We start from the raw sequence: 13,227 nt of genomic DNA, 5'->3' as shown, positions 1-13,227 counted from the left end.
GATTTTACCCAGTTGGGTGTTATGCTATATGTTGGCAAACTGAACTTAAATAAATAAATAATCGATTAATTTACCCAGGTGAATTTTTGTTCTTTAACAGAGGGGAGCTCCTGCAGCCTCCCCTTTGAGACCCACGGGGGACAAGGAAGGGTACGTTTTCTTTCCATTCCCAATGTGTCCTATGAATTATACTGCCACGCGGCCACATGGAAACCAGTCTCTCCAATGAATATATGCTGCTCTTGTTTGGATGGATGCGATTTTTATTCACCCAGTGGACATTCAAAGTCAGAGTCAGGTGTGAAACTTTGCAAGGTTTTATTTCCTGACTACAGGCAGCTTTAGGAGGCTGACTACCGGGCTGCCCCCCACCGCCTGGGCAGGAGCACATCCGGGGCTGGGGGGCGGGGGGCGGAGGGCAGGAGGGCAGGCAGGAGGGGGGCCTTCCGTGGACTTCCTGGGAAGAGAAGCCTCTGGCCCCGCTGCGCCCTCACTGGCCCTTCTTGTGGGCGTTCTTGATGATGGCGTTTTTGAACAGCGTCACCAGGGGCGTCTGGCTCCTCTCCGAGCTCATGAAGCCGCCGTAGCGCTTGTCCTTGGGCGGGCTGCCCCAGCGGAAGTGCTCCATCTTATAGGGCCCGTCGTCCTTCTTCTCGGCCGCCCCGGCCTCCGCCACCAGGCCGTACTCCAGGTCGGCCAGCGCCGCCACGCCCGCGGCCGGGCCCTCGGGGCCGAGCGCCGGCTCCGGCCGCTGCCCGGCCAGCTCCCTCTTGAACTCGACGGGGAAGGCCTCGGCCGACTCGTCCTCAGCGCCGTTGGGGTACACCTTCACCGGGCGCCGCTTCTTGCCCACCGGCTTGCCCCAGCGGAAGTGCTCCATGGAGTAGGAGCGCTTGCCCTCTTGCAGGCCGAGCTCGCCACCGTCGCCGCGGGGCCCCGGGCCGCCCGCGGGCAGCGGGGCGCGGCCTCCGCCCGCCGCCACCTCTTCTTCCTCGCGCTTCTGGCCCGCGCTGCCATTGCGGCGGCCAAACCGGTCCCAGCGGAAGTGGCCCATGACGTACTTCCGGGGGTTCTCAGCCAGCGGCTGCTCGTCGCCGTTGCCGGGGAGCACGGGCGTCTCTGCGGAGAGGTCGGGCTTGCAGGCCCGGATGCACGCCTGCGGGGAGGGCCGCGAGCCAGAGGGTTAGGGCCGCCCGGCCCTGCGCCCCGCCCCCCACGCCTGCGCATGCGCCCTGTGCGCCCGCGGCCCTCAGCACGTGCGGGCGGGACCCAGGGCCGCGGAGGACCCGCTCGAGGACCCCGCTCGAGGACGCCTGCCCTCCCCGCCCAGCTGGCGCCCGCGGACGTCTAAGACTCGGCTTAAGCATCACCCCTTTTGTCCCCTGGACCCCTTGGTTCTCCTTCCTGGCAGCTACAACAATCCCCACCCCCACCCCATGCCATCCAGCGGTTTACTTATCCCAGGGCTTTTGTGAGCAGGGGCAGCAGCTTCCCGGAATACCCAGGATGCATAGGAATTGATCAGTAAATGGTAAATGGGTGGTAGCTGTTTGCACTCAATCAATATTGAATAAATAAGTATGGTTCAGTTCGAGTCTCGGAGGGGCATTGGGCTGAAATTTGGGGGAGAGGTTATTCAGGTGGAAGAAATAGAAGCCTGGCCTCTAGAGCCTGTGTTTTCAATAATGCCTCAACCTCACCCCAGTGATCTGCACACCTAACTCATGGCACACCCTGTACCATGCCTCAAAAATGTTTCCTATGCCATCTGGCACTTTCTTTGTTTCTTTCAAGTCTTTTGAGCTGATCCTGTGCTTTTCCCAGTCAGTGAGCTTTGGGAGGGAGCAGTTCACTTCCCTGTTACTTCATTCTGACTGGAGGGAAGGGTAAACAGCCACGATTATTTCCATTGCTTTAGTCACGGGGCCTATGTCTCTGCTTTCTGTAAGCAGACAACTCCACTATGGTACACATTTGCCTGCGGAAATGACCTATAGGCTGCAACCTTGAGTTTTTAGTTACGTGGGACTGCAAAGGAGGAAACAGAAGGATCCCATCCACTCTGTTGAGTTGGGAATTTCATACTCCAGGGATTTAGAATCATGACACTGCAGAATATTAACAGTGGAAAGTGAAAACTATCTCATACCCCTCTCCCCTGGACACATAACAGGGGGCTCAGAGAGGTGAAAGGACCTTGGCGAAGTTTCACAACTCTTTGGTGGGAGAGAAGGGGCTAGAACCCATGGGCTCTGACTGTGGCCACTGCTCCTTCCCTAGTGGACTCTCAACAGGAGAGGCTATGCAGTGGGTGTCTCTAATCAAAAGTCTCTTGCGTCTCTCTCTGACTGGAAGGGACATAACTCCCTGGGCTTTTTCTTCTGTTTTATATTGTACATGACCCCTGCTCCATGTTTTTAAATTCTCTCTCTTCACCTTAACTGAAGCACACAAATGTAATGACGTGCATTCCACCCTCACCAGGCAGATGCTGGCAGCAGGATGGAACTCAGTCACTGATACTGGCAGTGTGTCTTTGAGTCCTTAACGTGGTGTAATTTTTCATTTAGAGCTCCCAATACACACACACACACACACACACACACACACACACACACACACAAAATTCCAGCCTGGCACAAAGGGTCTTTACATGCTTCTGGAAAGGCTTCAGAAGATCAGTCTTCCAGAAGAAGCATGAGACATTTGGGACCAGTTAGAGGAAAATGGCACCTGGGTTTTTCCTTCTCCTTGTAGAGAATTCTAGGGAATGAAAATGTCAAGTGATACAAAGTTATTTGAAAGGGAATAAAATGCTAAAGGATTGAAAATGTAGAATCAATAGAGGGAACAATTATTATTACTGTTACTATCATTATTATCTTAATGGCAATATCTCTAAATAGCTTAAACGGAGTGGGTCTTCATACAAGAAGACAGGGTAGGAAGATAATCAAGTAGAAATTGTGGACCAGACTCATCTCCCCGAAGCTTCTCCCTCTCTCCTTAGCTCAATTCTGACTTCACCCTAGAGATCTGTTCCTACCCTGAGCTGAGTTACCAGATCTCTGGAAATGAATTTCCCCTTCCCTGCACCCCTTTCTTTTGTGCTGTCCCAGTCCCAGCCCCAGTCCCAGCCAGTGCCCAAATCCAGATGGCGGCCAGAGCCCACATACCAGCAGGTTACTTTCCGTGGTGAGGTCCTGACACTGGCTGCTCTCCAGGCACCAGCCACTCACTTCCACAGAGGCCTGAAGCAGCAAGGCCAGCAGCAGGGCCCCTGGGCGCCTGCAGCATGATCTCGGCATCTTCCAGGCGGGCTGAGGCTCTGCAGAGGCAAACAAGATTGGTGGGACCCCTGCGAGGAGCAGAACAATGTTGGCCACTGACCAGGAAGGACTGTGAGCCAATATTAACAACACACTCACTTGTGGAGCTCGAGGGTTTTTGAGGACAGGGGCAGTTCAAGGAGAGATTTGGTATGAGTTGTGGTATGAGAAGTTTGGTATGAGCAGGGGAACGGGACCTGGGTAATCTCTGCACAATTTCCATTTTGTCTCCTGTTAAAATCAGACCCCAAAGGACATTAGGGCTGGAAGCTATTTTAGGGATCATTTGGTCCAGCCCCTTATTTGAGAAATGGGGAAACTGAGGCCCAGAGACAGAGAATAACTTGGGTGTTCATGACAAGTTCTACTGTTATCCTAAACTTCCCCATTTCACCACCCTCATGCAGCATATTTCTAACATTCCAGATCCAAGGAGTAACTTGGGAAAGACAAGGGATTCTGAAATTCCTGCTCAAGATGGTCTATCCTCCTCCTCATCCCCTAGGACCCTATCATTCTTTGGAAACTCTTATTTCCTATGAATAGTAGGTTTACATAAAAGCAAATAAAACCTCTGGCCAATTTGGTCAAAACCTCAACCAACCTAATTTGATGGTCCTGTACAGAAATCACTTAGACGATCACTATCTCTCAGATTCCTGCAGCTTTGAAGAGATTTCTTTTTAAAGCAGACCCCCATTCTCTTAAAATTGGCTCATCGTCTAAATACATTCCGTATTGGACCTCCTCTTTTTCTCTGAGTCTCTCATAGTCTGAAATAGCCGGAGCGGAAGATGCTATAAGTGTAGAAGGGAAGGAGATGGACACACAAAAGAGAAGGGAACTACCCCCCCCCATTGTGAACACCCACCAAAGACAATTTTGGAGAAGTCAGAAAGCACCTCCCAGCAGAAGCTGAAGTCAAGAGGTCAGGATGCAGTAAAGAAGGGAGCACTGATGCTGCCCTTCGCCCCTGCACCCCACACTTTCCCCAGCCTTCCACCTCTCCCATGGTCATTTCCCCCCTCACCCAGGTCAGCTTCTTTTGTGATTAGCTCACAACCAACCCACAATCATTTTACATTTCAGAAGAACTTCTCAACCAACTGCAGAAAGAAATCTAATTAGATGAGAAAAGTAATTCACATTAAGGTGTGGATGACTAATTTTCTTATCTGTCCTAATGGACATTTGCATTTTTAAATGTTTGCCTAAAAGAAATCTCCTATTTGTGGAGGGGGGGGGGGGGCAAATCTTTTTTATAGAGAAGGCTTTGGAAATGAAAGTTCTCTCTGGCTCTCATTGTCTAGTTCAGAAAGCCATTTCCTTTTCTTTGTCCCACCCCCAATCCTTCCCCCCAAAGCTGAGCCAGCTCTGGGCTCCCTTCTTGAATGATTGCCAGGCACAACCTGAGTGTCTTCAGAGCAGCCATTAGGTGGCGCTGGCAGCCAGTCAGCTGGCTGAAGGGGCAACCAGGAGAGCATTTGATCAACCTTGATGTTCAGTCTTTTTTTTTTTTAAGATTTTATTTATTTATTCATGAGAGACACAGAGAGAAAGGCAGAGACATAAGCAGAGGGAGAAGCAGACTCCCCGCAGGGAGCCCGATGTGGGACTCGATCCTTGGACCCAGGATCACACCTTGAGCCGAAGGCAGATGCTCCACCACTGAGCCACCCAGGTGCCCCTTGATGTCTAAGTCTTGACCAGGGGTAGGCTGCCCCCACTGTAGCATTTTGATGCTCCAGTTCAAAATTGGAGCCCAAACTTGGTGGGCAAAGCAATTTAGATTAAAGCTCTGATGGGGTGCCTGGGTGGTTCAGTCTGTTAAGCATCTGGCTCAGGTCATAATCTCAAGGTTCTGAGCAGGGATCCTGTTTCTCCCTCTGCCTCTCTCTGCCACTCCCCCTGCTTGTGCTCTGTGTGTGTGTGTGTGTGTGTGTCAAATAAATAAAATCTTAATTAAAAAAAAAAGCTCTGAGATTATACAAACATCTGGGTCAGAAAAATGTGAGATTTACAAGAGAGGCAGAAAAATGGTCATTACATATCACCGTGGGCAAGTGCAAAATAACATTAGAAGAGAAAAAGTAAAATCATACAGATCTGCCAGTCACTTCAATTATACTTCAATTCTCCTCAAGGCTGGCCATTCTGGGATGATTTCCATTTTCTTAAAACCTACCTCATGATTTCAGGCCTTCCTGAGAAGCCCCAGAGAGCATTTCTCCTCTCTCTACTGCACTGGCTGTGTCATACAACATAATAACATTCACACTGCCCTCCCTCTCAGAGTTCCATTCTACTGCTAAAAAGTCAGTTTCCTGAAAGCAACTTGATTTATTTTTGCTTATGTGTATTTTCTATTTTTCTATAATGAACAAATATTATCTTGTGTCATTTTTTTACAAGCAATAAAGTAACGAAGAAATGTCAGATGTCGTGCTTTTGTAGGTAGGGATAGTGTTATATATAATTTAATAATTGAAAGCCTTGGGAAAATAAATAGAAATTTATGATTTACTAATCTTGACATTAACTTTAAACAGAACTACTTTTATGAGCACTTCATATGTGTAGGCAAATTCTCTTTGAGCTAAACAAAATATTGTTTGTCAGTCTAAAACTGCACACTGGTCATGCCCTTCTGTAAAGATTAGAGGAGCAGAGGTGCAGAGTTTTCTCCTTTCACCATGATACACGTGCATCAAGTCCTAAAACAAAAGTGCCAAAGGAATATTAAGTCATTAAATAAGGTTTAATCTGTGCATATGTTCACAAGTGACAAAATAAATGCACTTGTACTTTCCTTGGCTTCTTCCAGCCGTCTGTGAGAACCACCACCTTTCCATTTATACACGAAAAATTGGGGGGATCCAAATGCCCTGCAGAACTCTTCCTCTTTCATTGGAAATCTCCATCAACTAAGCCTCCAACAGCTCAAAGGTTTGTTTCCACCCTGCAATCTAGGGTCTTCAGGATAGAGGTCCACTCTGCGGTCCTATTGAGGGCACCCACAGGGTGTTCAGAACCTTGGACAGTTCCCACACGGGGCCACCTCTTTTTAACCCCAGCTGGGTCTTAGAGACCCGCATCTGCATCCAGACACCTCAGGTGCCCTAAAGTGGGCAGAGAAAGGAGGATTCAGGAGTCTGAATCCAAAGAAGTCTGGAATGCAGGGATTTTATTGTAACTTCTAGCCTTTGTTCTCTTGCTCTCATTTCCAACGTTAATTTGCTCTACAGCATATGGTATCTTTTAAGAAAAGAAAATCGAGAGGAAGAGGAACCAAAAGACGGGGCTTTACCGAGATCTCCCCCCAGAAGGCGGTAGGAGTCTCAGGGGTCCTAGCAGCCCGACTCCCCGGGAAAGACACGGCCGCCGGCTCCTGGAAGGGACCGCTTTCAGCGTCGCAGCCGCTCGCCCACCATCCCGAGGCTTCCCGCGCCGCACTCAGGACAGAAAGTTTTCAAGGAACTCAGGACCGCAGCGAGCCAGAGGCGCCTCAAGTCAGCGATCGGAGCCGGGGAGACCATCCCGAGTCCCAGGGGCAGGGGGTTTCGGGGTAAGAGCGAGGTTCGGCGCCGCTGCGCCCTTACCTGTTGCAGAGAGGCTGCGCTCTGGGCGACTCCCGCTGCGCTGGGCGAGGATGCTCGGCGGCCTCGTCAGGTCACTTTTCTTCCTTTCTCCTCCGCCGCCGCCTGGTCCGAGTCGCTCTCCTCGGTCCTTATATACCTGCGGGGCTCGCCCGGGTGGGCAACGGACGTGGACTTCCTGGCAGCGTAACAAGCAACTCCCCCGACCATGAGAAGGGGGGCCATGGGGCTCAGGAGGGAGGTTTCCAGGTAAGGGCTAGCGAAAGGGCAGAAGTGCCCGGAAAGGGGGCCGGGTCTCTACCCCGCAGGCTGGAATTAACACTGCTCTGCTGAAGGGTGCACCTGGCAGCTATCAGGAGAGAACTTAATTAAGGATGGTGTTGGGTCTCCAGTTAGGACGAGCAGGTGGCTTAGCACCCCGGTGTGGGGCAGGCCTGGAGCGCTGGCTGAGGTCTTTGAGGAGAGGGTGAAGTTACTTGTGTGCGTGCTTGGTCTGGCATCAGCCTCCTTCACACTTGGAGGTAAATATTCCGCAAAGGGGAGTGTGTCTGTAATGCCTCAGATTTCCCCATCCTTTGGAAACTGTGGTGAAGATGTCATGGGGAATCACAATCCCTCTGCCTCAGGTTAGCAGAGTAGGTTGGTGGGAACCAGGGAGGTAGGGAGGGGAGCAGAAAAGGTCAGGGGTCACTCACCTGAGGCCCAGGGAAGGTTGCCTTCTTGGAGGTGTGAAGCCAAGTTGCACTGCCGCTCCTGGGGCCTAGGCCAGAGCAGGCTCCTTCCTGTGCTCCAGACCCCAAGGAAAAGGTGCTGTTAACCTTCTACTACTAATGGGGAGGGGAATGGGGTGCTCTATGGAGAACAGCTGAAGTACTTTCCCTGTGGTCTACCTTAACCTGGAGTAAAGAAGAAACAAATTGTGAGGGGCAGGGGTGGGAGGGAGTGTTAGAACAAAACTGAACTTCAGATCAAGGTGCTTGTTTTATTTATTTGTTTGTTTGTTTGTTTATGTGCTCATTTTAGTCTGCCAATTGCAGCTTTCTTTATTCCCAGTCAGATGTTCTTTCGGACTCCAACAGTCCTGTGAGAATTCTTGGTTGGTGACATTGGCTTTATAGTCCACAATCCTTTCCTTTTGGGATACAGGAGAAATCTAAGCTCCTAAACAGTAAACAAGATTGTTTATCACTTGACCTTGCCCTGAGTCTCAAGGGTCACTTCCCACCTGTCCATCTTACATCCTGGCACTTCAACCATCCACAACATTCCTTTTTTCTTTTTTTTTTAAGTTCTATTTATTTTATTTATTCATGAGAGACACAGAGCGGCAGAGACACAGGCAGAGGGAGAAGCAAGCTCCCTGCAGGACTCCATCCCAGGACCCCAGGATTATGACCTGAGCCAAAGGCAGACGCTCAACCACTGAGCTACCCAGGTCCCCCTCCAATATTATTTCCTTAAGAGACTTTTTCCTTAGTCAGATACTTTATTGCTTTTTCCCCAGTCTGATGTTTTACATCTTCTTGAGAGATTTCTTATACTGACATAATTTTCTTAACAGAATATAGAATGAATAGTGTCAGATGATAATATGATTTTTTCCCCTTTACTGGGATAATGTGGTGAATAGCATTGTTGATTTTTAGTGCTACACCTACCATGTATTACTGGATTGAGCCTAATTTATTATGATATGTTATCATTATGTAACACTGAGTTCAATTTGCTAATCTTTTATTTAAGATGTTGTATCTGTGTTTATGACATTAGCCTGTAATTTTCCTTTCTTATAGAATTCTTCTTAGATTTTGGTGTCAAAATTAGGCTGTCCTCATAAAACAAGCTGGAAATCTCTATCCCCCATCTCCTCTAGTTTTATAATTTGGTACAATTCATATACAATGATATTTATCTCTTCCCTAAATGTTTGAGATAATTCGTCAGTGATACCACATTTGTTTATTTGTTGAATGGCTTTGAATCAGTGTCAATCACTTGATTAGCACTATTCTAATGATCTTCTTGTGTCAATTTGAGTAAGGTGCATATTTTTTTAAAAGATTTATTTATTTATTCAAAGAGACACACACGGAGGGGGGGAGAGAGAGAGAGAGGCAGAGGGAGAAGCCAACTCCATGCAGGGAGCCCGACGTGGAACTCCATCCCAGGTCTCCAGGATCACACCCTGGACTGAAGGTGGCGCTAAACCGCTGAGCCCCCCCCCCCCCCCCCCCCCGGGCTGCCCCAAAGTGCATATTTCTAACAATGTATGCATTTTATCTAAAATTGTTAATTAATTATTTTTTAAAAATATTTCATTTATTTATTCATGAGAAACACAGAAACAGAGAGAGAGGCAGAGACACAGGCAGAGGGAGAAGCAGGCTCTGTGCAGGGAGCCCAATGCGGGACTTGATCCTGGGTCTCCAGGATCAGGCCCTGGGCCAAAGGCAGTGCTAAACCGCTGAGCCATCGGGCTGCCCAATTTTTTAATTTATTTAATTAATTAAATTAAGTTAATTGGCTTAAAATTGTTTACTATATCTTCTTATTATCCTCTTAGCATCTATGGAATCTATAATTATGGTCCCCTTTCATCTCTGATGTTGGTAATTTATGTCATCTCTCCTTTCCTCTTGATTAGTTTCTTAGGAGTTATTCAATTTTATTAGTGTTTTTAAAGAATCAATTTTAGTTTCATTGATTTTTCTCTATTGCATATACACTTTTATCTACTTCTGAAATTTCCACTGTTATTATTTTTTGCTTTCTAATTCCTAATTATCTATTCTTCTTTTATCCTTTTTTTTTTTTTTAAGTAGGCTCAACACATATTATGGAGCCCAACATGGGGCTTGAACTCACAACACTGAGATCAAGACCTGAGCTGAGATCAAGAGTTAAAGGCTTAGGGTGCTGGGTGGCTCAGTTAGTTAGGCATCTGACTCTTGATTTCAGTTCAGGTCTTGGTCTCAGGGTCATGAGATTGAGCCCCACATTGGCTCCTCGCTGAGTATGGAGCCTGCTAAGATTCTCTCTGCATCTCCCTCTGCCCCTCCCCACCCCACGTGCTCTCTCTCTCTCTCTGGAAAAAAAAAAAAAGTTTTAGAAAGAGTAACATTCAACCAACTGAGCCACCTCGGTGCCCCTCCTTTTTTTTTTTTTTTTTTTAATTTTTTTTATTTATTTATGATAGTCACACAGAGAGAGAGAGAGAGGCAGAGACACAGGCAGAGGGAGAAGCAGGCTCCATGCACCGGGAGCCCGACGTGGGATTCGATCCCGGGTCTCCAGGATCGCGCCCTGGGCCAAAGGCAGGCGCCAAACCGCTGCGCCACCCAGGGATCCCGGTGCCCCTCCTTTTTATCCTCTTGAGTTAGACACTAAATGAATGCTTTTACTTCGATAATTGATATTCAACCTTTATTCTTCTTGATGATATATGTATTTGCAGCTATAAATTTCTTCTTTTTTTTTTTAAATAAGATTGTACTTATTTATTTGAGAGAGAGAGAATGTGTAAGTGAAGGGGGATAGGGAGGGACAAGCAGACTCTGCACTGAGCACAGAAGCCCTATATGGGGCCGGATCTCACCAACCTGAGATCACGACCTGATCAAGAGTTGGTCACCTAACTGACTGAGCCACCCAAGGGCCCCTATGAATTTATTTTAAAGTTTGGCTTTAGGGCAGCCCTGGTGGCTTAGCGGTTTAGCGCCGCCTTCAGCCCTGGGTGTGATCCTGGGGACCCAGGATCGAGTCCCACGTCGGGCTCCCTGCATGGAGCCTGCTTCTCCCTCTGCCTGTGTCTGTGCCTCTCTCTCTCTCTCTCTCTATCTCATGAATAAATAAATAAAATCTTTAAAAAAATAAGTAAAGTATGGCTTTGGTTTCATCCTGCAAGTTTTGCTATGTTGTATTTCTACTTCCATTTAGTTTTAAATATCTTCTTATTTTCCTTAAGATATCTGGATTGACCTATGGGTTATTAAAAGGTGTTTTGCTTAACTTCCAAACATTGGGGATTTTCTAGTTATGTTTTGAAACTAATGTTTAGACTGATTCCCCTGTGGTCAAATACCATGCTCTATTTTATTTCAGTCCTTTGAAGTTAGTGTACATGTGTGGAGCTGCTTAATAGATGACCATATGGCCCATGTTTTTTTTATTTTATTTTATTTTATTTATTCATGAAAGACAGAGAGAGAGAGAGAGAGAGACAGAGAGAGAGAGAGGCAGAGACACAGGCAGAGGGAGAAGCAGGCTCCATGCAGGAAGCCAGTTGTGGGATTCGATCCTGGAACTCCAGGATCACGCTCTGGGCTGAAGGCAGGCGCTAAACCACTGAGCCACCCAGGAATCCCCTGGCCCGTTTTGATTAATGTTTCATACCCAGTTCAAAACATTGTATTTTATGGTTTCTTAAATATTCTATATCCTTTCTGATTATTTATTATCTTATTTTATGTTACGAATAGATGTATGTTTTAAAATCTCCTCATGGGCAGCCCTGGTGGCTCAGCGGTTTAGCGCCACCTTCAGCCCAGAGCCTGATCCTGGAGACCCAGGATCGAGTCCCATGTCAGGCTCCCTGCATGGAGCCTGCTTCTCCCTCTACCTGTGTCTCTGCCTCTCTCTCTCACTCTCTCTCTCTCAGGAATAAATAAAATACTTTAAAAAAAATAAAATCTCCTCATTATTTTTGTAGATTCATCTACTTCTCTCTTTAGTCCTGGCATAAAAACAACTCTTTCTATGAATTTAATGGTGAATGTGGGGCAGTGGTAGAGAGTAATATAGGGTTAAGGATAAAGAGAGTAGAAAGATACTAGGGGATCACTACATGCCGATGGGAATAATCTAGTGGAGAGGGGGAAATTGATGCTACAGTTGAGAGGGGAGAAACTGTATAATCCAAGCCTTTGGTATCAACAAGATGGGATTTAGGTAGAACTGAACCTTAGAACAGTGGAAGGTCTTCCTCTTCCACAGCAGTAGTGAAGGAGGAGAAGGAGATGCAGATACAAGTAAACTTGTAAGATAAGCTATAGCAAGATGAGTGGATTTCTGTCTGAACCAAAGCCTTTACCTTTGAACCCAGCATTTCCTGGGAATTATCCTTAGAATATCATCTTAACAGTTACACTAATTACTATTCAAGACTATTCATATGAATTGTTTATGTTAGCAATAAAATGAAATAAACTGAACATCTATAGTAGGGTATAATTCTAAAGGCATATAATGGAATACTTGGAAGCATTTCAAAATAACAATGTAGATATTAATTTCTAGACATAAAAAATGGCCACTATGTGTTGTTAAGTGAAGGAAATACAATAAGATAATGGTATAAATAGAGATAGGAATTGAGATAAAGATTAAAGATATCAAAGTGTTGTCTGTAGTGGTTGTTCTGGTTATCTAACACTATATTACAAACCACTCCCAAAACATAGTGGTTTTAAACAACACTTATTTGGTTATAAATCTGCAGTATGACCAGCATGTCCCTGCCCCACTTGGCATCAGCTTGGACTGGCATCTACTATGATTAAAATCACTCCTTCATATGACTGGTTCCTGGGCTGGAAAAACTCAAACAGCTGAGGACAAGAAGAGGTGGGACTCCTCAGACACCCCTTTCTGTCTCTATGTAGCCTTGCCATGTGATCTCTTGCAGCTGGACTGCCTACACAAAGCTCAGGCCTTCCAAGCATGCATCTGGAGGCAGGTTGCTCTGCCAAGTAGAGGCAGTGGGTGGTCAGTAAGGGCTTCTCAGAGAAGTGAATGCTGACTTGGGCTGAGCCATGATACGGTGGATCAACAGGATGAAGAAAGAAAAGGCAACCCAGGCAGAGGGAACAGCATGTGTGAAGAGCTTAAGGCAGGAGAAATCCGATTATGTTCCTGAGATGCTGGGTGCATGTGGTAGAGGGAGAGAGAGAATACTGGAAAGAGTCAGAAGTAGGAGGAGAGGAAGTAGAGGACCATTTTGGGATTGAGTCAGAGGAGCAATAGGACCAGGTTTCTGTGGCAGAGAGGAGGGAGCCTGGAGACAGCAAGGGATGATCAGAAGTCCAGTGCTCTGCTCCAGGGCCTGGAGACCAGTCCAGCCAGGAGTGGGAGCAGGGAGGGGGAAGATGAGACAAAGGTAAATTTATGAAATATTAAAGAGGCAGCATCAGTGTCAAGGAAGGAGCCAGGGAAGCCCCCTCTCTAAGGTAGGTGTGGCTACATGGATGGCCCCATATGGTGCCATGGTTAAGGGCACAGTTCTGAAGCCAGACAGACTCCCTGGG

At 47.2% G+C, this 13,227-nt stretch overlaps 1 protein-coding gene across 1 annotated transcript; it reads right to left on the bottom strand.

The window, feature by feature from the left end:
• Window positions 1–301: 301 nt before the first annotated feature.
• POMC (proopiomelanocortin) lies at window positions 302–7,039 on the bottom strand. The gene is made up of 3 exons (XM_025983949.2): window positions 6,929–7,039; window positions 3,177–3,328; window positions 302–1,156 (listed from the first exon to the last, which is right to left on the bottom strand). Exons 2-3 carry the CDS (start codon window positions 3,306–3,308, stop codon window positions 491–493), a joined length of 798 nt encoding a protein of 265 aa, XP_025839734.2. The 5' UTR covers window positions 3,309–3,328; window positions 6,929–7,039; the 3' UTR covers window positions 302–490.
• Between the last annotated feature and the right edge of the window lie 6,188 nt (window positions 7,040–13,227).

Source organism: Vulpes vulpes, chromosome 8, assembly GCF_048418805.1.
Source record: "Vulpes vulpes isolate BD-2025 chromosome 8, VulVul3, whole genome shotgun sequence".
Taxonomy (NCBI): Eukaryota; Metazoa; Chordata; class Mammalia; order Carnivora; family Canidae; genus Vulpes; species Vulpes vulpes.
The sequence above is the reverse complement of the archived record's forward strand: the minus strand, read 5'-3'. Positions and strand labels throughout refer to the sequence as shown.